General features: G+C 37.1%; 1 protein-coding gene across 1 annotated transcript in view; it reads right to left on the bottom strand.

The window, feature by feature from the left end:
• Nucleotides 1–27,229, bottom strand: part of pknox2 (pbx/knotted 1 homeobox 2) — a 152,306-nt gene that overhangs the window by 41,101 nt on the left and 83,976 nt on the right. Inside the window, exon 4 of the mRNA XM_030153219.1 lies at nucleotides 5,163–5,334. Coding sequence (XP_030009079.1) covers nucleotides 5,163–5,334 — 172 coding nt within the window. The remainder of the gene's footprint in view (nucleotides 1–5,162; nucleotides 5,335–27,229) is intronic.

Raw genomic sequence — 27,229 nt, 5'->3', positions numbered from 1 at the left:
AAACCAATCAAATCACTCAATCAATCAAATTTTTATATAGCGCCAGATCACAACAAAAAAGTTATCTCATGACACTTTATATATATATAGAGTTGGTCAAAACCAGACTCTAAGCCAATTTACAGAAACCCAACAGAATTAACTTAACTTTACCAAAAACAAATGCTTTAAATATAACCACTGCATAGAGACATGCTATTATTGAACATTTCACTACCAGTAATGGCCTCACAAAGAAATGAAGAACAACTGTTATTCAGAGAAAAATGAGTTTAAGCTTCACATAATCACAACATTAAAGTAATTATGTTGTGCAAACACTGGAAACTATATCACTGCACCGAGTGTCAATTACATATTTTAATGGTTGTTTTGATTCTAAATGTGTTAGTTCATTAATTATTAGTTATTGTCAATTAGGATATGTTTGAGTGTCTTTTTGTGATAATTTTTTGGCATATTAATTGGTGTAAGAACTAAACATTGCTGTTTTGTTGTTTTCTTTTATTGCCAGTTGTTGTAATTAATGCTTGAATGTCCTGCTTGTTTTCGTTGTGACCTCGGGAAGAATAAATGTTAGTATTCTCACATTCTTCTCATCGTCACTTTCAAAAAAGCAAACAAATGTACATTGTGTTTGCACATTTGCACATTGTGCGTGGACACATTGGCTGTTAGAACCAGGTCAGGTCACATTTGATTGTGGAGTTTTGTTCTCACCGTCTCAGCACCACACACACATGTACAAATGCTGACTGGGTTTAAATCTGTCGTTAGCTTGATATTAACACCGGTACATGTTAGGAGTGTTAAGAGAGGCTGTTATTAGCTGTAAATGACTCTCTATCCTCTTTGGATTAGGCAACAAAATGTAACCCTTAAACACTGTTTTGAGAGTCAGTAAAAATGCAGACGTTAACTCAAAATGTGTTTTTAGGGAGGGAGGGAGATACCAGTTTTCTTTTCTCTTTTCTTTTCTGGATCTTGAGTCTTTTAATACAAGTGTGCGACTTATTTGTTTTATCCTCTGGTTGTATTTTTAGATAATATATCGATGCTTCTATGAAACTGGGTTCATTTTGATACCTGACATTTTGCTAGCTTTTTAGACCCAATAATAAAAAAAGAAATTTAGACTTATTCCCTCCCAGGATGTAGCTAAAGATGACCTCAGATAAATTCCAAAAAATACATATTCTTGCTCTGAGCAATCTCAAAATTAATGAATTTTTAGTAAAATATTGGTGCAAAAATAGGACCAAAACTGGGACATGAAAAGCTACCTAGGTGTCAGTGCATTTGATATGAAAACATGACTTGAAATGGTCTTATATACAGCTATAAATAAAGTCACTTTGTTAAATTTGGTGATCCTAGTGGTTTTTCTAATTCAGACATGCAGGTTTTTCATGAAACTCAGTCTCATTCCAGGTTTCGCGTGTAACCCATTGTGTCCACTAGCATTACACACGGAACCTGCCCATTTAACCCTTTCATGCATAGTGGTCACTACAGTGGACAGTTATTCTACAGCTGTTCTCTTGTATTTTCAAGGATTTTGTTTTTTTAGTTCCATATCAGCCAATACAGTGGACGCTTAGGCATCATCCCACACACTGACATTCATACCATCACTATAAATTTGCTGTTCTAGATGAACGTGATCTGCACTAACATGTTTGAGTGTTAAAAAAAACTGGTAATTGTGATTCAATTGTAATTAACAGTTTTTGTTTCTTTTTTAAGTTTTTGGGGTTTTTTTTGCATATCATCTCCATGAAGTGAGTAATAACTAGTGTTAGAGTATGTTAAAATATGAGAAAACATCAGATTAGCAGCATTGAAAATGTTTTTATCTCATAGTTCTCACACAGTATATCAATAAATTCATGTTTCTTTGCTTCTAAAATTAAATGCATGATGTCCAGCTGAGTGGATTTTTTTGTAACTCCATGAAAAATAAGTTAAAAAAAAATTTCAATCACTTTTTTTTCCACACCTAAAGAGGAATAAAAACACTCAGGAAAAAAAAAAAATCTTGATTATGGTTCTCATAATTCATGCATGAAAGGGTTAAACACATATCAAACACAGTCAGCACCTCCTCTTCTAGCTGGGTTAGCATGAAAACAGAATCCAGAGAAGGGGATAGAAGTCTTGTTTCCCATTGGTCGACTTGAATTACAATAAGCTGAAAGGTAATCATGGATTTTTTTACTCAAAAAACTATCAAGCGTCGAAGCTTTAATAATGACAAACACAACAATAAAAAGACTCCAACTCAATGCTTTCAGGAATCATTACGCTAATGTGCGATAACAATTCAGTCGGCTTTTCCTGACTTTGTGCAGTACTCGGTGGCGTGAACTCTCAAAGTCACAACTGAAGGTCACCGGAATGGACAGGAAAGTGCTTGGCCAAGGAGGAGATAAATCAGCTAATTAAACTGCGCTCGCTTAATCAAGGGACCAGTAACTCTTCCACCCATCACAGCCAGTCAGGCCCAGTGTAACATTACTGCCCTGTGGAAGAGTTAGTGCCCTCTGGGAGGGATGCCCGCACCCGGCGCCTCATAAAACACACAGATGCAGGGTTAATTGACTGTTTCGCACTTGTCGGCGTGCCGTCCCAAGTACTGTAATGGCAAGAGTGCACTTCTTTTTTTTTTTTTTTTCTTGTCTTCGTCTTTGTCTGTGAGGCTGCAACTCCTCCCCCTCTTTTCTCAGAGAACATGATCAGCATCCTCTTTCTGTTAATTTGTAATTACAGCTAGCTGTAGTGCAAGAAGTACAGGGGGAGGATAGGAAAGATTACACGAAAAAGGAGGGAATGATTTGTGGTTGTCTTGACGGGATGTGTTGGAAAAATGGTGCAGAAAAGCATGTGTTGACAGATTTATTAAACACCCCCTTCAGTCATTTTATAAGACATAAAACGACACTAGCAAATAATAGAAAGTTGCATAGATCATGATTGCTCCAAAAGTTTAGCGTTGCCAGAAATCCTGCTGGTGGATACACGGGGAGTTCAGATGTCATTTTTTTTTTTTGGTGGGCAAAGAAAATGTTACCTCCTTTGGCAGATGGATGTGATAAAAGTCACTTGTGGCTTTTCCATTGACCCTCAAATTGCGCATAAAAATTTGCCTAGTGGAAAAATGACAATTTCGCCAAAAGTCTCATTTTTCGATTAAAAGATTTTGTGCTGGCAGGAGGTGGTTTTTCTGGTGTAGCGTAAATGGTATATCATGCAAAAACTGCAATGGAAAGAACTTTTTTTGCAACTACAGTCAGGTGAATTAAAAAACCGGATGTTGACGTACGTTACAACAAGCGAAGAAGGAGAAACATGTCGCGGTATTTGAGGACACACCAGGAAACCCAATCATTTTTTTAATTTAGTACGAGATAGAGGGCTAATATATAATAATAATGAATATATCTGTAAATCAACACCATATTTACGTTCGTCGACATGTTTATGGAATGACTTCTCGTGTCATTTCGCGATAATAAATAAACAAATCATCGCATTTGTGATTTAATGGAAAAATCTGTTTTCGACATTTAATAAATATCGGTAAAGTTTTGCGCAGATGTCCAATGGAAAAGTGACTACAGTTAAAAGTCGGCACTATTAGTGTGAATAAAAAAGGGAGGGACTTCCTTTAAAACTGCCTTTCCAGGAAACACAATGGTTATGACAACGTTTTTATAGTAGGGTTACTACAGGTTTCTACAAGTTAAATTTAAGACTTTTTAAGACCTTTTTTTTGACACTTAGTTTTTATTAGTTATTTATCATTTTGTCATACAGAACATAAACAATCTGCAAAAGATAATAGTCACAGTGTAATAGTAATGATCATTTAGGTTACAGTTATGAAATAGCAATCAAGTTACCTAATTAATAAAATTTTTAGAGCAGCAGTTTATAAAGCATTTCACGGGATTATGAGACAAACCACACATTAATTGTTTTTAAATAAACTCATCCATTTGCTCCATCTTTTTATGTAAAGTTCATCTTGCAGCCTCAGCATAAATGTTAATCTCTCTATTTTTTTTGTGAATTTCATCAACAATTTTCAACCAGTCCTCCAGCACCGGTGGATCAAGTTGAAGCCATTTACGAGTGATTGTTGTTTTTTTGTTTTTTTTTCTGCAGCACCAAAGATTTTTAGAAGGCATTTTGCAATTATTGTCAAATCATCAGAAAGATCTCCTAACAATAGTGACAAAGTCTGAAGAGGAGGACGTTCAGCGAAGACATGAGTGCTTTTGTCAATATTATTAAAAGCAGTGCTTCTTTTTGAAAACTTTTGTACATATTTTTTTGTTAATAATCTAAGGCATTTTACTTTTTGAAGGTGGGTTTTAATGCCTGAAAACTACGCACTGCTTTTTTTTTTTTCCTTCTTTCAATACAACAGGGAATCTTGTTTTAACATTTGTTGTCACCAGTTGTAAAGCATTCATTACTGATTTTACAAATGTTTTTATGGTTGGAAAAAGGTAGTTATTGCATTTTTTGTACATTGCAAAAGAGAAAATAAAAAACAAAAAAAAGAAAATCTGTTCTATTTTTATTCCAACATCATTCCAAAAAGTTGGAATTTTCAAACAGGACCAAAAAATGTGGGTGTGGTTTGCCTCCAGCATAAGACTTTTTAAGACATTTTTAAGACTACTTTAAGACTACAGAATTTAATGCCTATTTCACGGCAATACTGGCAAAAAATTTGTGACTCCTAGAATTTAGGAAAATATATTTATATAGTCCAACGGCTTGATTCCCACCGTTCTGAGTCATTTCTCAGTGGGGGCTGCAAAGTTAGCGATAACTGGTTCCTAATTTCAATATAAATTGTCAAATTGGAACAGATTTGCAGCTTGGATATTTAAACTAAATACAGCAAACAAGATTATGGAAACAGAAATGAAGGCCTATCATATCAAATTTAATACCTTTTAAAGACTTCAAAAAGGTATTAAATGCAGATTCAAGACTTTTAAGACTTTTTAAGACCTCACAGGAACCCTGTATTGGTCGTTTCATACTCATTTTCCTGATCATGACATGTTTTTGTATTTACGTTTCCGTCTCAATGCTGTAAAGTGACATGACAGTCGTGTTCTTCCCATATGTACTGGTTGACTCACCAAATTGTCCAGCTCAGGATCCTCGCTGAAGAAGGGCTTGTGATCTCGTTCCTGCTGGTGCACAAAGTTTTCGATGTCCACGTCAAAGCTGGCTGATGTGATGCATTCGGATCCCTGCGTAGCCTGCTCACATTTCTCGAACAACAACGCCAGCAGGGGGAACAACGGATGTCTGAAGGGATAAAGACAGAGAAAGAAACAGTTCTGGTCATATATGTGTTAAATATGAATCATAACATATCTATACATCATTTTTCAGGCAATAAACCACATAGCAACAGTTTTATTGCTAGATTTTTTTTTTTGGGGGGGGGGGGCATCCAAGGAACTCAAAATTTCTAGAGGAAAAACATTAAAAAAGAAGCAATGCCCCTTTTTACAAACAAAAGAACAATTCATCTTTTACATCAATTAAATTATAATTATATTGTGAATATAAAAGATTTTGGAATGGCAGAGGGAACTGTGCAAGAATTTATTAACACAGTAGGACTGAGAATGGTTTGATTATAATGGATTTGTTAAAAGATTATGACAAAAAATAAAGTATTTTACTGCATCACATCTAATGTATTAAAGAATTACGAAATTATTCAACTTTATATGTACCAGTTCATCTTCTAGCTCCTAGTTTTTATCACCGACTCACTTTCACCGACTTTAAAAGTTGTTTCTTAGTGGTTCTCATTCCATCTGGTCACAGTCTGATGCGTTCGTCAAAGGCCCTATGGTGTATGGTGGACCGGCAGAGTGACTCACTACTCCCTCTAGTGGTCACATAAATCCCCCGGCCCATTGCTGGAAATAGTCACTTCATATCTCTGCAACCAAATACACTGGCATCTTTGGCAGAACTTCACAGCTCTTTATTCTAAGCACTCTGTTGATAATTACCCGCACCCTGAAGGGGAGGCAAAGGGTATAATGTTTGGTTGGGTTTGTTTGTTTGTTTGTTTCTTAACACTCTAGGAGCAAAACTATTGGTTGAATTCATACCAAATTGGGATTATAGATTGCCAGTGACTGAGAATAGATCTGATTACATTTTGGGAAAAGTAGGTCAAAGTTCCAAATTTTTATGAATTTTTTTTTATTTTTTATTTTCCCCATTTGCTTATAATGGGCAAAATTTCACATGTCTGTAGCAGCAAAACTATTGGGTGAATTCATACCAAATTGGATTTATAGATTACCAGTGACCCAGAATAGATCTGATTACATTTTGGGAAAAGTAGGTCAAAATTCTAATTTTTTTTAATGAATTTCTTAAATCTAATTCTTCTCCCATTTACTTACAATGGGCACCATTTCAAATGTCTATTAAAAACATCAATCCTTTTTCAATTAACTTCAAACTTTCCACACATATGGAAAAATTGATATGCTGATATCATCACACGCATAGACATGATGACATCAGCTGGATCGCAAAATAAGATACAATACATGCGAGGGGCAGGGTTTGTTGTGCTTGGCACCACTTGTTTTAGGCATTTTTTTTTGTATATGACAGTAGAGCCAAACACTTTCTAAAATCCAAAGTCTGGCTTTGGTTCAGTATGTGCAGCTGCATTACACTTAAGCCTACAAAGGCTAATGTGTGGGGAGAAAATGATATTCCTGCCTGTATAACTGTGCAATGGTGAGCAGAATGTCAAGGCTAAAATAAAGGATTTGGTCTTCAATTTTAACAGGGTGACAAAAAAGAAAAAAAGAAAAAAAAAGCATATATTGTACACAGAGCATTCGGTCTTCACTAAAGCGTGTGTCTGTTTCATCTAATATCATATATAATACGAAACATTTGTCCAGAAATGCATAATTATACCATTATTTTTTCAATCAAATTTAGTAGTTATTTGAAATCCTCATCATGTCAACAGTACGTATGAAAACTAAATGACCCATTTTACTTCATCAGTACACATGCATGAAGATCCATTAATGGACTTAAATAGAGCAGCTAAATTTAAGAGAAAAGATTTCAATACATGAAATGAGCTCCGCTTCAAAGCACTCTTCCTGCCTCGCTGTACTTTTAATAGCATGGCGGTCCATGACATTCCCTAAAGGACATGCTGAACATAGGGACAGGTTCAGCTAGAGATCAAAAAAAGATCTTTAAGTGGATAGGATATGGTTCAGTGACAGCGCTAGGCTTCAGAGTCTCACCTACATTGTTACCATGTGCCTTTTATAGGGAATGTCACTCACATAAGATCCTTCAGATAAACCGTATGAGTAGAAGGGCACTCCAACAGCGCATACCTTCGCCAAGGCCCCCCAGCTCTGTATTTCAATCAAACGTCCTATCTCACACCATGTTAGAAAAAGTGAAAAAACAGCTCCTTTTTATAGACCTGCTCCATTTAAAGGGTTCGTCCTTAGCTTAATCCTAACCCTTCAACCAAGTTTCACGGAAGTCTGTGCAGTAGTTATTATGTAAAACAAAACCTCCTTGGCCGAGTTACTGATCCAGAATGAACTGCTACATGTATGGAATGCAGATTTAGTTTTACACAATTACCATACCATACCAACTTTATTTATAAGGCCTTTTAAGAACTTTACAGCTGCCGTACACGAATCATAAAACAAGGAATTAAATAAGTAAATAACACGGGGTGCAAAGTGGGCTAAGAACAACAAAATACAACCATCATAAAAAAAGACAAATTAAAATCTGATAAAAACAGCATAAGAAGTAAAAAAAAAAAAAAAAGAAACATCTCACTTATTGATTAAAAGCCAACGAGAAAAAGTGTGTTTTTAGACGTGATTTAAAAACAGGCAGAGACTGAACCTGTCTAACATCTAAGGGAAACTAGTTCCACAGCTTTGGGGCAACAACAGAAAAAGCCTGGTTCCAGCGAAACCATTTTTTGAGGGGCAATAACCATGGCTCCAAAATAATCTTAAAGCTGTAATGCTGCTGATGGACACTGGAAGTAGAGCTCCAAAAAGTGCTGCCTCCAATAGACTCCAATAATGAATTTATCTCAGTCAGTGCTCGTTTTTCCCAGGTGACATTTTCTGGTCTCATCCATTTATTTCAAACTTCTTAAGTGTTCTGGTTCATCTTTTAAAATTTTAAGAAAAATGCCAAAGTTGAACTCTCGTTGTTGGTTTTTTGGTGCTCAAATTTTTCTCTTGATTTAACTTTTTTTTTTTAAAACACAGATCTTTATTAAAGTTTTAACACATTACATATCTTTTCTGACATGAATTGGTAATATTTTGGATTTAACCTTTCTTAAGTAATCAATCACCATTTATTATAATATTATTCTCTTTATTTTGCATTTTTTTTCACTGTAAATCATGTATTTTCCTATATTTAATTCACAGACCATGTAGATGTTCATCAAAGCTCAGAGTAAATTCAAAGGTTATTATATCAAAACAGAGAAAACTGAAGAAAAAAGGACTTTTTCAGCAAAGATATCAATAACTGAACATAAAAACATGCGTCTCCATCCACTGTCATTGATCAAACTCCATGGGTTTTACTGGAGAATCAATGTTATAGAAGACAACAGAGTTTCCACAGTAACTACGGAGCCTCTGAACAGCCAAATGGGTCATATCTGATGACCATGAAAAGATCAATAACTGTATTTTACACCAATTATTCACATGTATTGATAGGATCAGTGGATCAATAGCTATTAAGCATTTTAGAACAGTAGATAGTTTTAGTCGACAGTGGTTGTTTGAGTCTTTATGGGTTATTTGGATCTACAGTTCCACCCCTTTTGTTCAAATATGGTCACTTCTGGCTCCAAAAACCCAACATGGTGATGGCTAAGTCACCAATTGGCTTCAGGATCGCAGTTCAGAATCCAAAAAACAATGTCACGATTAGTCCGTCCACTAATTATACAGTTTATGTGACATAACGGTCACCAAAAATATCTCTAGGACATCTTACTGTTTATTAATTCTGATTACCTTTAAATAAGTGTCAGACAAAACTTGTACTGCGACTCACTGGTGAAAGATTATGATCGGATTATTCCCTCATTTAAATATATGATGTTTACAGTCAAGAAAGTCACATTTTGTGGTAAAACTATTAAAGAAACAGACCGTGAAAACACATAAAAATAAGTTGCACCTATGTCTGTCCACCAGACTGTAATGGAGTTTCACTTCTTCTGATACTTTTTCACCTCAATCTTGAACATTCAGGTAAAATGTAAGATAGTGCCATTTTTGTGGAGGTGATTTGTGTGTATCAAATTTGACAAGAGACGCAGTCCATTCAGCTGTTTAACACATAACGAAATATTTCTTCACAGTCTTTACTACAATCTATATCTTTCTGGTCTCATAAAGTTATCAACGTCACATATGTAAATGGCAGCAAAACTCAAATGGAATCTAAAGATTGTTCATCTCTTGTAAATGACCACTGATCTTTTTTTTTTTTTTTTTTTTTCCAGAAGTTAGGGAACGACTCCAGCTCTCTATAGCGACAAGTGTATTTTAGGGTTAGGGTTAGTAAGAGTTACAGGGATGAGGGAGGTGTTGGGGATCACTGGGTGTTATAAAGACGTACAACTATGCGGTATGTGTATGCATATATATATATATATATATATATATATATATATATATATATACATATACACACACACACACACGTATGTACATTTAACTAAACAAAAAAACTAAGCATTCAGAAAAAAACAAACTAATAAATACTAGCAAACCTGTTCTAAAAACTGAGGAAAAAAAGAGTCAAAACTAAAGAAAACTAAACTACAGTCATGTAAAAAAAATTATTAGACCATCAAAAGTCATCAAAAACAATGGTTATACAATCAAGTACTACCTCCTGTGTGTATCATGTGACTAAAACAGACATGGAATGCCTAAAAGCATTGTTTTTGTCAGTACAATGCCATAGATATTGACGTGATTTTGGTTATTATCAAGAAAACATGGAAAATCAATAGATATCAGCTCTGAAATTAAACTCTCATGAGCCATTTTTGTTGTTATCATTATATTTGTCCAAACAAATGTACATTTAGTTGTACCAGGCATTAAAATGAACAAGAAACTGAAGAAAACAAGGGGTGGTCTAATCATTTTTTCCACAACTGTATCATGAAAAATCAAAAAACTACTATAACCTTGCTAATTTATGGGTTGTTTTAGTTTGTTTGGACTGAAGAATTTAGGGTAGGACTCTCTGTAGCTACAAGTGTATTTTAGTCTTAAGTGCTGTTATGCATGTAATTTTTCATTGTTTTTTTTACTACGTACTGTCTTTTATGTATTTTTATGCTGAGCATTTGAAAGTTATTTTCCAATGCAGTTTTTCTGCAAATGGCAAATAAACTGATTCTGATTTGGTTGCATGTGATAGAAACAATCACCATATATCAGTTTATTTTTATTGTGAATTAGGTTGAGTATCTACCTACTAGGGGTGTTAGAAAATATCGGTTCTGCAATATATCGCGATATTTCATTTCACAATACTGTATCCATATTAAAAAGTACTGCATCAATATTTTTAGGTATTTATTCAAAAGCAGATATTGTGGAGTTTAATTTTTTATTTTTTGGTTCTCTTTTTTGTCTCTGTTTTATTTATTATTATTTAACACTCTTCTATTAAATAATGTTAGTTCCGTTGTTGGGATAGCACAAAAATAACGTTATGATGTTAGTTCTGAACTAATAGAATATGAACATTTGAACAGGATCTTAAACTGTAATGTCTGTAAAACAAAATTTAAGTTTGAAACCAGGAACATTTTGTGATATAGCATTAGATCCTGTTCTGATCAAATAAAAATGTGTTCAGTATTTGTGCATATTTCTGATGTAATTCAATTCTTCAAGGAAATAATCATTTAAAAAAAAGAAACAAACAAAAAATTGCCTTTTTAACAGTATCGTGATATATCGTGATATATCGTATTGTGATCCTAGTATTGTGATTTGTATCGTATCGCCAGATTCTTGCCAATAGACACCCTTACTACCTACAGTACCTACAGAAAATACAAGAAATGCAATGCACACTTTATTGTTTGTTCTAGGTCTGAAATGATGACGTCTGATATTTTTATTTCAGGCTGTGCCACTGGTTTAGACGTGTACATTTGTCTGCCGGTGTATATGTGTGTGGTACTTGCATATTGCAGGGGACTGCACTGGCGTGGAGGAAGGCTGGGCCCCTGCTCAGGCTCTAACCCATGGCTCTCATTTGCAGCCTTTAATAGTCGTCTATATTATACTCTAATCTGCCTGATCCCAATTTAATGCCGCTCCCTCAGCCAGACGTGGCAGGAATACTAAACATCGGGGTCACGTGCAGAGTGGAGAGCCTCTGCCTTGTCTGTTTAATGTCTTCTGGTAGGGGGTGGGGGGGTGGGAAGAATCTGGGTGGGGGTAAAAGGAGCGGGGGGACTATAACTGAGAGCAAACAGGGTGACTCTCAGCACTGCAGATGGTGTCTTAACAAGTTATTTACTCTCACATTCAATCTGTTATTTTTATTACAGAAAGTGATTAATTCTGCCAATGGGGTGAGAGGATCTGTGTTTCACTGCACCGTCTTTCTCTCTTTTTTTTTTTTTTTTCATTTTACAAGTGCTAATATGTATAGACAAAGCTGAATAAGACAAAAAAAAAAAAAACTGACACTTGATTTAAGTTAATTTGCTTCATAAATAGACACAGACATCTGCTGTCAACCCAAGGGTATTATGGGTAGAAAGTGCAGAAATACAGCAGGTTTAGCAGTTAAATACATATACTACCATGTATGCAGCATGGTAAATACAAAACATATGGCAATTAAAGGTGCTAATTGTAATGACAGGAACAATATCACAAAATTTGTTCGCTAAGAAAATCTGATGCAGATGTTCAACAAATATTTTAAAAAATTAACCTTTTGTAAGAGATGATTTGTGTTCACGGCTATATATTTATCACATTTCAGGTGAACTCAAAAGCTGTTTGTTTTTTGCTCAATGTGTGCAGTTACTTCGTTGATAGATTGCACATCACACCTCTTTATTTCCAGGCAAATGGAGCCAAAATTTTTTTGGAATAACCGAAATTATTGCTTTTTTTTTTTTTTACATTTTATACTTAATGATCGCTAACAATAAAGCCTCTAAGTTACAATAACTTGGCAAGACATCACATTTGTCAGCTACATCTTCTCTGCTGTTCCCACTCTATAAAAGAAACAATTATGCATATCTTGTTTAATGGCATCGAGTCAAATTAACATTCAGAGACAGACACATTAAACTAAAACTGCATTTGTTCAGCAGACTTTGCTCAACCGAAATGTTACACAGTGAGAATTATACAGTATCTAGGGAACAAAAGCATTGCAAAAACCTGAGGTGGATCTTTTAGCTCATCTGGTATATAGTGATATTTGCCACAGTTCAGTCGTTATCTTCGACGTTCTTATGGGTTTTACAGATTGGCCTTGGTGTTAGCTGCTCTATGGGAATTTTAAGCCCTACCCTGTCACTGTTTCCCTGTGGTTAACAACCAAATTTGGAATAAATGATGTAAAAAGGCTATGACTATCAAAGCAATCAAGGTTTGCATGAGGAAACATCTATCCTTGACGACGTACCATCGCGCACAGTTGGACCTTGCCAACTTACAGCGAGGTAAAAACACTACCCTTTGGCGTTTTTCTATGACCTTTACACAGGAAGTTAGGATTAAGGTAGATGGGGTGTGAAAAGGCATGCATTTTTATGAACGCGAACATAGCAGCTTGTGTCTGTGTATGGTCATGCAATGTGTGTTTTCCAGTCTCCCACTACCTCCAACCATCCTGAGCCCCCCACGTCGGGTGCCAGAAGCGGCAGGCTCTATCTGCAGTGCGACGGAGTGGAGATTGCCGGCTGGGGGATCATTACAAGGGCCATAAAAGAACGATTTACAGGACGGCCAGTGAGTAGAGTCAGCACGGTCCCCCACCCTCTAGCACTGCATCGTGCTGGGTCACCAACGAAAAACCCCGAAACGGAGAATCAGAGGCCAGCAGGGTACGTGATGACTTAAACATGAAGGTGAGGGACGTGGCAGTTCTAGTGGCATCTGCTTTATGGTGGGTGGGTAAGGATCTGGGGGAGGAAACTAGGGGCTGCTCAATAATTCGATTAGAAAGCACTTAAGTGGCTGAATATTACATGTTTTAGAACTAACCGCGATTATAATACCCCAAAAATGTGCTGTTGTCAAGAGATAATTGTCGACTCTGCTTCATGTTTTTCCCACTAACCAAAGCATTTAAAGCCTCTCTAGCTTAAGAGTGATAACCACCCTCTACAACTTAATTTTAGAGCAAGAAAATAACTATTTTTATATATTTTTACCATTATTTATATTAATTCCAACTATGTGAGTGCACCGTTTCGCTCAAAGTCCTGTCTGGCAAGAAACCCAAGTCAGCAAATGTTCAAACAGGTTGTATTAGGCCAATATTTAGTCTCAATATTTACACAACTGAACTAAAAGTGTGATCAGCCAAAATGGTAGGGGAAAAAAAGCTGTATTGCATTTACATAGAGCTGCAGCATCTATCTTGGCTCAAAGCTGAAACAAGAAGAATCTGAACTACAACATCCCAGCATGCTGTTGGTTAAAGTTTTATTAAAAACAGCTTTAAGCCCTGCTGCAGAAGCTGGAAATGGATCTCTGTTTCTGCATGGGTTAATGAGTTTAAGCAGACTGTAATTCTACAGTGACAACAAAAAGCTGTGCTGAGCTTTATGTTCGCTCAGTGCTGGGGTTTATTACAAGCACAACAACCATTGTCTGGATTAGTTGACAGGATGAGTGATTTAGGTGGAAAATGATAAAAGTTGTAAAATAATAATAAAAAAAAAAATGTACAAGTCCATGTCTTTGCAAAATGGTTTAGGGGACTGAAAAATAACTTCTGGTAGGGTCTTCCATATAATTATTGTAGAGCACAGGTGTCAAACATGCGGCCCAGGGCCAAATCCGGCCTGCCAAAGGGTTCAGTCCGGCTCCTGGGATGAATTTGTGAAATTAAAAACATTACACTGAAGATATTAACAATCAATAATGTTAGAATCATTTTAGGTCATTTCAGTCTAAAGCGGATCTACTATCATAATAACATTTAAATAACAATGAAAACTAAAAATTTTTCTATTCCTTGTGTAAAAAAAAAAGGAAAATTACACAAAAATGTTGACATTTACAGACTAGCCTTTTACAAAAAATGTGAATATCTGAAATGTCTTAAGAGAAGAATGTGGATTTTTAACTATATTCTCCCTGTTATTTAATGTTTTGTGAATTTGTAGATCCACTGTGATCTGTAACTTGTGATTCACATGTATAAATGATAAACTAAGGTGTAATAATGTTCAAATTGCACTTATTTTTCTTAAGAATTTTCAGGTTGTCCATATTTGTTCATGTTATGTTTAAGTACAATTTGTAGATGTAAACATTTTCATTATGGAATTTACTTTTTTCACTCAAAAGTTCTTATCCTATTATTTATATTATTTTACTGGTCCGGCCCACTTTATATCATACTGGACTATATGTGGCCCCTGAACTAAAATGAATCTGACACCCCTGTTGTAGAGGATTCATTTATCAAGAAAGGGGTAGGGGACAGGAAGTAAACTAGTAAAGCAGGTAAACAAACAACTACCCCTGTCTTGATAAATTAATCATCTACAATACTGAAAAATAATGTAAAAAAATATAATAAAATCTTTTCCTCATGTAGTACAGGAAACCATAACTGATGCTGTGTGAGGTTAAACACCGAACTGTGGTTTCTTGCATCATTTTCTTTTCAAAATATTCAGTTTGTTTTCTAAGGTGACAATTAAACAGGACATGCCTTTACACCAATCTAATTGCTTTTAAATGGGTTATATGTAGTATTTCTATGGTAAAATATTTAAAAAATGATGGAAAAATATCTTAGTGTTTAGAATAAAATGCTCTCAAGTTCTGCCAAAGTATTAGATTGTAGAGATAGAAACTGAATTTATTTCCAGCAATGCGACCACTAGAGGGAGTAGTGAGTCACTCTGCCGGTCTCCCATGGTGAGGAAAAGTAACACCAGTGACAGTGACCAGATGGAATGAGAACCAATAAGAATCAACTTTTAGAGTGGGTGATAAAAGTGAAGTGAGTGGGTGATAAACGCTAGAAGCACTGTTGTTGTTGTTTTCCACTGGACACAGCTGTAAATGAAAAGAATGGAGTTTGAGGCTGAAATGGCAGCGTTTCTTCTACTCGGGTGAGTTTGATTCTGAGGCTTATGAAGGTATTAAGTTATTATGGGATGTTATTATCTTTGCCAAGTTTCTATTTGTTGATCCACAGTTCAGACTAAACTGCGACGATTCCAAACGGATCTTTAGTGCAGCTACTGATAGCACAAACTGTACAGAAAACAGAGGTGATTTTTGGTTTTACTGTGGGTATTTTCAGTCTATAAACAGAGCTAAGCTAACAGAGCTAAGCTAACAGCGCTAAGCTAACAGAGCTATAATGTAAACTATCAGCTGATGCAGCATGTGAAGATTCTATGACCGGATTTTTTTGACTGTTAAAACAAGCATCTATGAGTTTTAGAGGAAAATTTGAAACCATAATACCAATGAGATTTATAATAATAATAACTTTATTGCAGACACAGGTCCATAAACCATAAGCACACAACATACAGAATAAATAAAATAAAAATAAAAGAATAAAAAGGAGATTAAAAAAAATAATAATAATAAAAATAAAAAAATTAAACACATTATAAAATATACAAACTATTGCACCAATGCCGTCTCAGTTTAGAGGTAAAACGATAGCAGCTTTTCAGGGGGCTAACTAGAGCTTCTATAATGCGGTTCTCTGATTCATCCAGGCGACACATAAAACTAAACATCAACTGTCTTAGTAGTGCCTCACAAGTTGGCACTCCTGTGGTCACAAACAGTTGACTGGCACTATGCCACCGAGGGACATGAAGCAGCAACCTCAATGCATCATTACAGGCTACTTTGAACCTCTGCAGACTTATTTTCTTATAGTTTGACCACAGTTGAGCAGTGTATAGTGGTGTGATGTAGGTTCTGAACAGAGAACACTTCACTGAATCAGAGCACATAGAAAACTTCCTTATCAGCATGTTAGCTTGAGAATAAATCTTACAGCACTTTACTGCGCGCTTACTTTATTCAGTGAGTTATATAGTCTGTGGATACATAGTGTTGATTCATTGGTGGTTTTGGTCCTAAGGGCAATTTCACACTGGGTATCCGGATACCTGGATACACTCACACCTTTCACGCAGATGTTGCACTCATAAGCTCATACTGCAGCCCGTGCCCGAGTACAAGTGGGTGTTACAAGGCCGAAACAGTAGGTGGCGGTGTGGAAGGAATTCTGTAGCTATCTAAGAAACGTGGAAGTCAGAAGAAGACAAACCCTTACCTCATCAACCGAGTGACTGTTCTGTTCACAGGAAATACTTGTCTATCTGTTAGCCTGTTTGAGTCAAAGAGAAGAAGAGCGACCTTGTGTGTACGTTGTCCCTGATATATCACCGAGCGATTCGGGCGATAAGGCGAGCCCCTCCCGCCTGAATCCGAGGCTTTTTCAGGAGACAACATGAGCACCGTCTATGGCAGTTCTTTTCAACCTAGGAGTCGGGACTCCACATGGGGTCGACTGGAATTCAAATGGGGTTGCCTGAAATTTCTAACAATGGTCTCTCTGCACAACCCCACTACTTCCTGAACTTCAGGTGGGTCCTTTATTTCCCGTCTATCATTATTGGACACACTGATTTATCCAGGTGTGTCTGCTACTTGTTGGGACAGCTGACTGATTAGGCACACCTGGATTAATCAGTGTGTCCAATAATGAAAGACAGGAAATAAAGGACCCACCTGAAGTTCAGGAAGTAGTGGGGTTGTGCATAGAGACCATTGATAAAAATAAACTAAAACTTACTAATAAAAAAATCTATGGTGAGTTGAGAGAGACAATCCCAATCCATAAAAGACATGACAAACTCTGAAGCTGAAACTGAAGCACAATGGTTCTGTTTATCTTTCAAATGTTCATTGTGGTCAGTTTCAGATGCTGCAGCTCTTTCATAATTCATAGTTTGAGTTCTTGTTTGTTCAGTATTAATTGTCAGCCTTGTAAATCCAAGCTGGACTGACTGTACATATCCTGACCAAGGAAAATCAAATTCTCACTTTGTGCAGTAATCTACACCTGGCTTTACTGCCTCCATCCATAATAATATACATTATACAGACTAAATGTCATCTAAAATTAATGTTTATTTGCAACATAGCATTGTAAACTATTACATGATCAAAAACAAATTAATTTTAGCATAAACAAATGTCTCTGTTTTGAATGTCTGGGGTCGCCAGAAATTTGTGATGTTAAAATGGGGTCATGAGCCAAAAAAGTTTGGGAACCACTGGTCTATGTTCTCGTGGTCGTGACTTGCGGTCTCGGCATGGATCGCTTTCACACTGCAATGTACCGCACTGGAGTCCATGTGGTCCGTACCCAGGACTACCTTCTCAGCTAGACTCAGGTACGGTACTCAAGCAAGGAATGTTTGTATTCAAACTGATAAAACTAAGCCGACTTTGGGGTCCACGGTACTGGGATTCGCAGTGTGAAAACGCCCAAAGGGTGTTCCAGTACCAGACTTCCTCCCGCTAGTGAAAATTTGGAATATCAATACTACATATAAACACTTTAAGCAACACCATTCTATTCCCAGACCTCAGCGAGTCCAGTCTTATGCCAATGTCACCTGAATGATAAACCAACATCCTACTTGGAATAAACCAGACTCATCGCCACAGCAGGATTTCTCCTCGACATGACAAAAATCTGCAAATTTAGAGCCGTGCCTGATGTTCAAATCAAACCAACACAGTCTCATAAGGAACGAGTCTTGTTTGCCTGGTTTCGCAATAATCTGGCAGGCCACCAAGGGGGTACAGAGAGAGGTGGGAGGTAGAGACGGGGGTGGGGTTTAAAGGTATGCGTTCATGTGTTCGTGTACACGAGTTGGTTCGACTTGGGTCTGTCTCTCTCCGTCTCTCTCTGCTCCCCACTGTTTGCCATCCTAATCAGGCCTGCTGTATCCCCGTATATTAGAAGCCGGTTTGTGGTGGAGCCCTGCTGTGTTTGCTCCCGACAAGGCCCCCGTTTCCCCAGGCTACATGTCTGAAGCATACCCTGTGTAAGAGTGTGCATGGGGTGGGGTTATGCACATACACATCCACTGTACACGCACACAAAGAAAACCCTGGCACTATCTGAATAATTTCTGTCTCCTTTTACGCTTCTTTTCAAAGTCCCTTTTTTCCCCCTCTATTTTTTTTTTCTTGTGTCTGGTTGTGAACTTCACTTGAGGTTGTGTTTCTCTCTGGTCTCCGGAACCAAATCCTGAAACCATGCAACCTTTACATCACCAACCACAACCTGCAACACAGTCAACAATGATCTATGTTGAAGTCCGCAGGAAATAGACACAGATGGGAAATGGTATAAGCCGTGATTTTTCTTCTATTCTGTCTGTGGTATGACTCACTGCTGAGTTAATCCAATCACTTTTTCTTACAAAAAAAAAATAAATAAAATTTCAGCCTGAATGGATGAATATTGTTGTCTGTCCAGGGGGTATTATTTGACAGCTGTAAAGAGCAAATGCGGTTTTATTCCGTTTGCTGTAGGCCACTCTTTTGTCCAGAGAAGATAACATGCATTACTAAGTTACCCAAGTTGGGGAAAAAAAAAAAAAGAAAAGAAAGAAAGAAAATAAAATCGTGGACTTCCTTTCTCATCCAAAGTCAAGCAGTGAGGAAACTCATAAAAACGGATATCTGAAAGAAACAGCCAATAAAACCACTTGAGCTTTGACACAGTTTCCTGCATTCGGCAACGGTTGAGCACCAACACACGCTGACCTGCTAAATGGAGGAGGCACGGCCTGTTTTAAGCCCGTCAGACAGCGAGAGTCTTTGCGCCGCTGGAAAAAGCAGCACAGTGGTCGAGGATGCATTGATGCATTGTAGCGGTGAGGATAAACAGACTTTATGGTGCATTACAGAAACAGACAAACACAGAAGCCAGTACAAATGTGGCTGTTGTCGTCCTCCAACGTGTCAAATTAAAAGCGTTCCCTCCCGCTGTGCAGGACTTGAGAGGTCTTCAAAATCTTCACGTCTTTTACACCATTAACCACAAATGCATATATACAACCATAAACGCATAGAGGCTGAGTAAATTCCTGCATCATAGAAGTCGGGTCACTGTCAGCATGACAGCGTGTTAACCCTCCCACAAATACACACACACACACACACGCACAAACCCTTTAAAACCAGACTCAATGCAAAACACCCAAGATGACCAGCATGGGAGAGCCTTTCAGCAAAGACCTACCATGGAGAAGAGTGAATGATAATATGCCCCATACAGCGTTGTGCACTGCCACACTGGCATCCTTCGGCATGGATCCCACCACTGTCAAACCCAGACTACAACCAATTTAAATCTTATTCCTGTTTTTTTTTTTTTTTTTTTTTTTTTTACTTCTTCCTGATGCTAATGGGAAGCATATCGTGAACAAATATTTAAGTCATTCTTTGTTCAGTGTGTTTGATAAATTAGTTGTTGCAAAAAAAATAAATCTGAAGAACAGATTGGGTCTTTTCTTTCAGAACTCTTTATGTAATCCTGTTCTTTGTCAAACAGTCCTTAGACCGATGGTAAAGCGCTGAATGTGGCTCTTAGTGTATTCAGCAGATGTGTAATAACGCCTGAGAGGAATTCTGCTGTTTATCATTGATTTCCTTACTTGTCGACTTGTAAAGCGAGCGAGCGGTGAACTCGAGCAAAAGCGTGAAGACTGTGACCTTAAAGTAGCATGTTCTGGTAAACAAAGCTCTTCTACCCGTGCAATTTATGAGCGCACAAGGACATTTTTGTCAAAGATAAAGAACGATGTATTATGATGTCTCTTTCAATTAAGTGCATGTTTCCATTTCGAAGCCAAATCAGTTTCCATCAGCCGTTAACACCACATCCGCAACCTGAAAAACAAAAGCCTCACCGGCTTTTTAATAAGATGCAGACAATCCAGAAGGATCTTTATAGTAAATGCCACAACTCATTAGGCTAATTACCCTATCACACATTTACTCCGCTGCTATTAACAAAGTAGGCAGAGAGACAGAGAGAGAGAGAGAGAGGAAACCACACATCTCCACATAAAGTTGGCATTCTAGCAATTAGTGAAAAGAACCATTAAAGCCCACACAGACTTCCTGAGCAAAATAATTAAAGAAAAATGGCAGCGATGCTTATTCTTCATGCTTTTCTCTTTTCAAAGTCTACAGCCCCCATATGAGCACTGCGCAACACCGCTAGATCAGACTTCTATTAAAATAAGAGTGCTATTTGTGTCTTTTTGCATAATTTGACTCACTGTGGGAGACAGTGACTTGTGAAGTCAAATTTAATTGCGTTTATAACAAGGTAACAAGGTGCGTTTAGTCATTAGCTCCTTGCCTGGGCAAAAATAATTCTCAAAATTGTAATTTGCCTCACCTCCTCTGAATAGAGAACAGCGAGGATTTCACTTAGTCGCTACAAGTAATCATATTCTAAACAGCACACTGCAGCGAACATGCAGCTCTTGTTGCTGTTGAGCTCAGTGATGCCTTCGCCACTGATGATCACATTATTTTAATTGACCGTCATATAGATTCAGACACAGCTGCCTTCATCCTCCCCTCAACGTTTACCTTTAAGTAACTCAAGTTGTTGTCTTATTAAATATTCAACACTTTATCCATCCCCTTGGGGAATACAGCTGTCCAGTCCAACTACACAACATTAACATTAAATACACAACATATTTAGAATATATACTGGATTATCAAGTCTTTACCATGCGTAGTTTTGTGATATATCAATGTTTGCTGTAAAAACGCACTGATATGGATGGTGATATTGATCATCTCTGAAGTCCTCCACTCAATACAGCATTTTGTAACATTTTCTTTCAATTTACTACAATTTAGAGGAGATGAGAATGCCAACATGAGTACCGATCCATCTAAACTCTTACACCTTGATAAATAACAGTTAGAGTTTCTATATGAAATATTTTGAAAAAGTTCCCATCTGTGTTGTATATTGACACTGTGTGACTTTGAATTTAATGGATAGAGATCAGAAACTGTCCTTAATGTAAACTGATGGTGTTTCATGACAAAATATCACATTAAGGGGAGCTAACAAGTTACTTCTAGCAGACTATTGACAACAACTGATCCTCAATCACATTTTTTTTTCTCTTTTTCAAAATAAACTTGTTTTTGACCTCAAATCTGTCACAAGTTAGACTTTCTAAAGTCTGTGGTTAACACATGGTTTGCCTAGCTGAGTATAAATATAAGAAACACACACACACAAAAAAACACCTTTAACCCATGAAGACCCAGTGTGACTTTTGTGGTCCGTCCCAAATGATTTTTTTCTCTCTATTTAACCTTTCTTATGTGATTTATCACCATTTTTTAAATCACAAATGGTATTTTGTAAATTTTCCGTGAAAATCAAGTATTTTCTTATATTTCATTTACTAATCATGTAGATGTTCATAAAAACTCAGATTAAAGGTCGGGGGTTATTATATCCAAAACAGAGAAAACTGAAGAAAAACTGACTTTTTCAGTAAAATATATATCATTAACTGAACATAAACCAGGTGTCTCCATCCACTGTCATTTATCAAACGCGATGGGTTTTACCGGTGAATCAATGTTGTAGAAGATGACGGTGTTTCCATGGTAACTGCAGAGCCTCTGAACGTCCAAATGGGTCATATCTGATGACCACGAAAAGATGACAAACTGTATTTTACACCAATTATTTACATGGATTGATAGGAAATTAGTGGAACAACAGGTATGCAACAGTTTAGATCAGTAGATGCTTTTGGTCAACAGTAGATGTTTGGGTTTTTATGGGTTAAAGCTGTATTAGTTTCCTTGCTGTAAGTAAAAACGTGGCCACTACCTTGTGATTTGTGAAAGACGCTGCACAAAGTCACTGCATCCACAGGACGTTAAACAAAACAAACAAAGACCTCCCTCTGATACAAGTTTTACATCTGACATGTGTGAAGGTTACACATTAATATATGGATTAATCAGCTGTCAGTATTGGTGGGGTTCTTTCTTTCTTCACTATATAAAAGATCAGTTGCTAAGCTAAAATAATCAGCCCTGTTAAATGGACACAGTCTTTCCTTTTATTGGAGGTATACAGGGTGTCCCATAAGTCTCCATACATAGGAAAAATAAACGTTTCTTGACATAAACCATTTTTATTTATATAATATGCTCTATATGACTGCCATTTTGTCGGGAACACATTTCAATGCGTGTCCTCCACTGCTGAAGAACTACAAAGAAGAAATATAAAGAAATACATGTTAGAACCATATATGTATGGAATGTATTATGTCTCCTATGTATGGAGACTTATGGGACACCCTGTATAACTATAATACTATGCATCCCAAAATGTCTCTCATTTTTACAGCACAAACATTGACATCCATCTGTTGCAGCTTGTAACTGACATGTTAGCAAATGATTACACACTGAGAAAATCTAGTGGTGCGAGTAAAGGCGGCCATACACTGTGCGATTATTTCGATCGTTGCACGCAGCTCCATCTCAAACTGTGCGAATCAGTCGTACAGTCAGGCTCACGATTCCTGTTCTCACACTGCACGGACCGACGCTCGTATGCGACCTAACTGCTCACACTGTAGGACCATACACCACAGGACGCACGACACGTTTGAGTGTTGTATCCGGAAATACAACGTTAAAATACCAAGGAATCCGTAAAAGTGCATAGACGATTGTGCATTGGCGTGAGTCACGAAATGGTAGTCCTAAACAAAAACCAACGAGCTGCTTTGGTAATATGTGCCATTATCTGTGAGGAATCAAAAAAGAAGAAAAGACAACGATGTGTTTGGTGCAGGCATTGGTTGTCCAGACGTGGACAGTATGGGCTGTCATCCAGGAACTAGAGGTAAGCTGCAACAGCTAAACTGCACTAGGACAACAGCCAGCTACTGTTAGCTTGTACGCTACTGTATGCGTCTGTGTTCGCGCATGCACAGTATGAGAATTTGAGGCACATCGGTTCGTGGCACTGCTTTGACAGTACGATACACTCATGAGGAGCGAGCAGGATTTCAAACAGCTCTGTTTTCCTTGCGAACACACGATTGCTGGTCGTGAGGTGGTTGTGAGGTGCTAATCGCTTCTCTTTACCCCATGTACACTGCACGAAGCACGACACACGATTAGAGGCACATCGGGCCCGATCCCAGAAATAGTCGCACGAGTGAGAAATCGTCTCTAAACTCGCACAGTGTAAGGCCGCCTTAAGATAAATAACTGAGTCTATACTCCAATTTGATTAAATGTTCAGTGTGTGTTATTTAATGCCATCTAGTGGTAAACTACAGATTGCAACTATCTCAACACTCCACACACGCAACATTGATGAGTAAAAGTACAGAAGTCCCTCCTACAGTTGGGGTTTGGTCTGATAAGATAAGATAAACAAAGATAAACAATAAAAACAGAACACAGAATAAAACCTACAATGCATATGTGCAAGATAAGCAAATAAAGTAAATACAGTCAATAGTTAATTGTATATTAACTCTTTTCCACACTGAAACATATCAGGTCACAGAAATCCACCTTAATGCCTGATGACACCAGCTACAGAACATGAGGATGTCTGTTTTGAGCTAATCAAACATGTACTCTAATGGCACCACCCATTTGTAAGATACAAAGCAAAAACACAGACACAGATGAAAATATAATTACATACTGCATATTTTCATTCTATTTCTGTGCACATATTCTCCTACATCACTGTAAAACTTACAAACTCAAGCTCTAAACTCAACATTTCTAAGTTATACAGTCAGTGCTTGGGTACTTGTACATATAATTTGCAGTAAAGGCAGAGAGCAGGATTGCTGAGATCCCACAGACCCGTGTGGAAGTGGAAGAAGGGCAGATTTGGATGATGCCCCCCCCACCCCCACCGTCCTCACCCCCTCCTCATCCACCACCACCCAGAGCTGCTTCAAACATGGCTGCTCACATCAAAGGGAGCCTCACATCTCAGAGGAGCTGCTGAGGACTTTACAGCAGCTCGCCTCAGGCCTGAGCGTGGGGGCTCGCACCTACTCACACAGCAGTGGCGGATACCCGGGGGGGGGGCCCACGGAGCCGGGGACAGACGGCCCACAACAGACTGCAGCGTCATCGTTACAGGACGATCTGTGCACAGCGTTGCAGGGCAGTCTGAGTCTCATTTGGCTCGTCAAACCTTGTTAGTTGCTGGTGTGCTGCCTACACCACGAGTTCACCCAACTCGATTAAAAATGTCTGTATTTTGAATAATTTACTTCATAAATAGATAATACAAGCTCATTATAAGGGTGCATCAATATTCTAGTGATAAGCTGAAGGGAGTGAGGTGTTTTTTTTTTTTCTTTACTGGTGTTTTGGGTTTCACCCAGCAGTGATGTTCTTGCCTATTTTCAACACCTAACAAGGTGGTGCCTTGGAGGCTTCTGCATGGTAAATAAAAGCAGAACATGTGGAACAAATGTCTGAAGGGTGATTTGTAAACATCAAGAAAGAATAGTGACAAAACACAGAAAGAGAGTAAAAGGTTTTTTTTTCTCATTTGTAAAGTACTTTTGCTAATGTTGAACACAAATGAATGGACTATGAGAATTATGTTGTATAAGATTGTTATTTACAAAGATCTAGACCATTACAAAATTGGAAAAGAACATGAAGCAAATTGAATTGTACATATTATGCATCTCATTGTTGCCTGTTGGATTTGTGTTTATGTGTGTATGTCAAATAAAAAATCTGTTCCCAAAAAAAAAAAAAAAGAAAGAAAAAAAGGATTTATCTAGAGTTCAGGGAGGAATATGTACAAAACATTTCACTAATTAACCCTTTATCGAGCAAGTGACTATTTTTGGTCATTTCTGTGAACATTACAAGACAGTGACAGCAACAGTTACAGTGAGTCAACAATCTCAGGTCCAATGTGGTCTACAGGGTCTATAAGGTCCACCTCTGCATGAACAGTGAGTGTACCTGCTTTGTTTGGTACCATGAAGTAATGGTACTAATGTAAGGAATGATGTTCAAAGGGAGAATGTGACAGGATCAGCACTTATGTTGTTCTAATGTTCTAAAATACATGTTCCTTCCACCTTACATGTGTTTTTATTTTATTTTTATATATACTTCTTGGATTTTTTTCTTTTGCCACTTAAGTGTAAGGAACCAAATGTGGTAACTTCAATGACCTTGATTTTCTACATAACAATAAAAATTATAAAACATAGTATTTCTATGAGTTCCATAAAGGGTTAAGGGTTCATTTCAGCCATCATGGATTATTTTACAGGAATATTACAGGGTCTAAAAATAGACAGATTGACTGAATTATACTACTTTTAGATCAATTATGTAAGAAACTGATGACTGTATTATTTGGTGACTTATACAAATGCACTTATCAGATGGACATGATCGAAAACAACCCTTTTCACCTTCAATATGCAGGGAAACTCACTAGAACTCAGAAACTTTTGGAAAAAAAAGGAAACTACTCTGAGAATTTTCGCTTAGTAGACAAGAATTGGACAGAATTATCCCTTCCATTCAGGGTACAGTAACTTCTTTTCCATATCTTATATTTTTTCTAATTTCCATTTACTTATTGGATTTTTCTTTTCACTTACAGGTAAGGAACCATATATGGTAACTTCATTGACCTTGATTTTCTACGTAACAATGAAAATGTTTTGAAAAATTTCACAAACGTAACAAAGTCTTGTTACGTCCTCCAATAACACACTAAGGTTGAGTATTTCTATGAGTGCTGCATAAAGGGTTAAGGCAGTGTTTTTCAACCTTGGGGTTGGGACCCCATGCGGGGTCCCCTGGAATTCAAATGGGGTTGCCTGAAATTTCTAGTAATTGACAAAAACTAAAACAACTTACTAATAAAAAAAATATATGGTGAGTTGAGAGAGACAAACCCAATCCATAAAAAGACATGACAAACTGAAGCTAAAACTGAAGCACTATGGTACTGTTTATCTGTCAAATGTTCATTGTGGTCAGTTTCAGATGCTGCAGCTCTTTCATAATTCATAGTTTGAGTTCTTGTTTGTTCAGTATTAATTGTCAGCCTTGTAAATCCAAGCTGGACTGACTGTACATATCTTGACCAAGGAAAATCAAATTCTCACTTTGTGCAGTAATCTACACCTGGCTTTTCTGCCTCCGTCCATAATAATATACATTATATAGACTAAATGTCATCTAAAATTAATGTTTATTTGTAACATAGTATAGCAAACTCTTACATGATCAAAAACAAATTAATTTTAGCGAAAAAAAAAAAAGTCTCTGTTTTGAATGTCTGGGGTCACCAGAAATTTGTGACGTTAAAATGGGGTCACGAGCCAAAAAAGGATTAAAGATAAAGAGCTTAAAGAGGAAAAAGGATTAAGAGTTTTACTGTAAATTTCACAAAAAAATACACTTAATTGAACCAATAGTGATAGATGTTGTGTTATAGAATGTAAAGACAGTCCGGCCACTTGAGGAAAATTTGTGATAGTGAGCTAAACTGACTTCAATTGACAATTTTTTAAGTTAAAAAATAGACGTGTGTGTACAAGAAAAGTATATTTTGACATGAGTTAATTGCGTCCCCTACCAGTGTGGTTCACTACTTAAAAATGTCTTTCTAAAATATAATTCTCTACCACTTGAAACGTTGATGCTTACCTTTGAAAATGACTGTCGGCGTGAAAGAGAAATAAATGATGTTTTTACAATTCATGTCTGGAGTCATACTAAGGTGTTAAACAACA

This window comes from Sphaeramia orbicularis, chromosome 14 (genome assembly GCF_902148855.1).
Source record: "Sphaeramia orbicularis chromosome 14, fSphaOr1.1, whole genome shotgun sequence".
Taxonomy (NCBI): domain Eukaryota; kingdom Metazoa; phylum Chordata; class Actinopteri; order Kurtiformes; family Apogonidae; genus Sphaeramia; species Sphaeramia orbicularis.
Note: the sequence above shows the minus strand (reverse complement) of the source record. Positions and strands in the feature narration are given on the sequence as shown.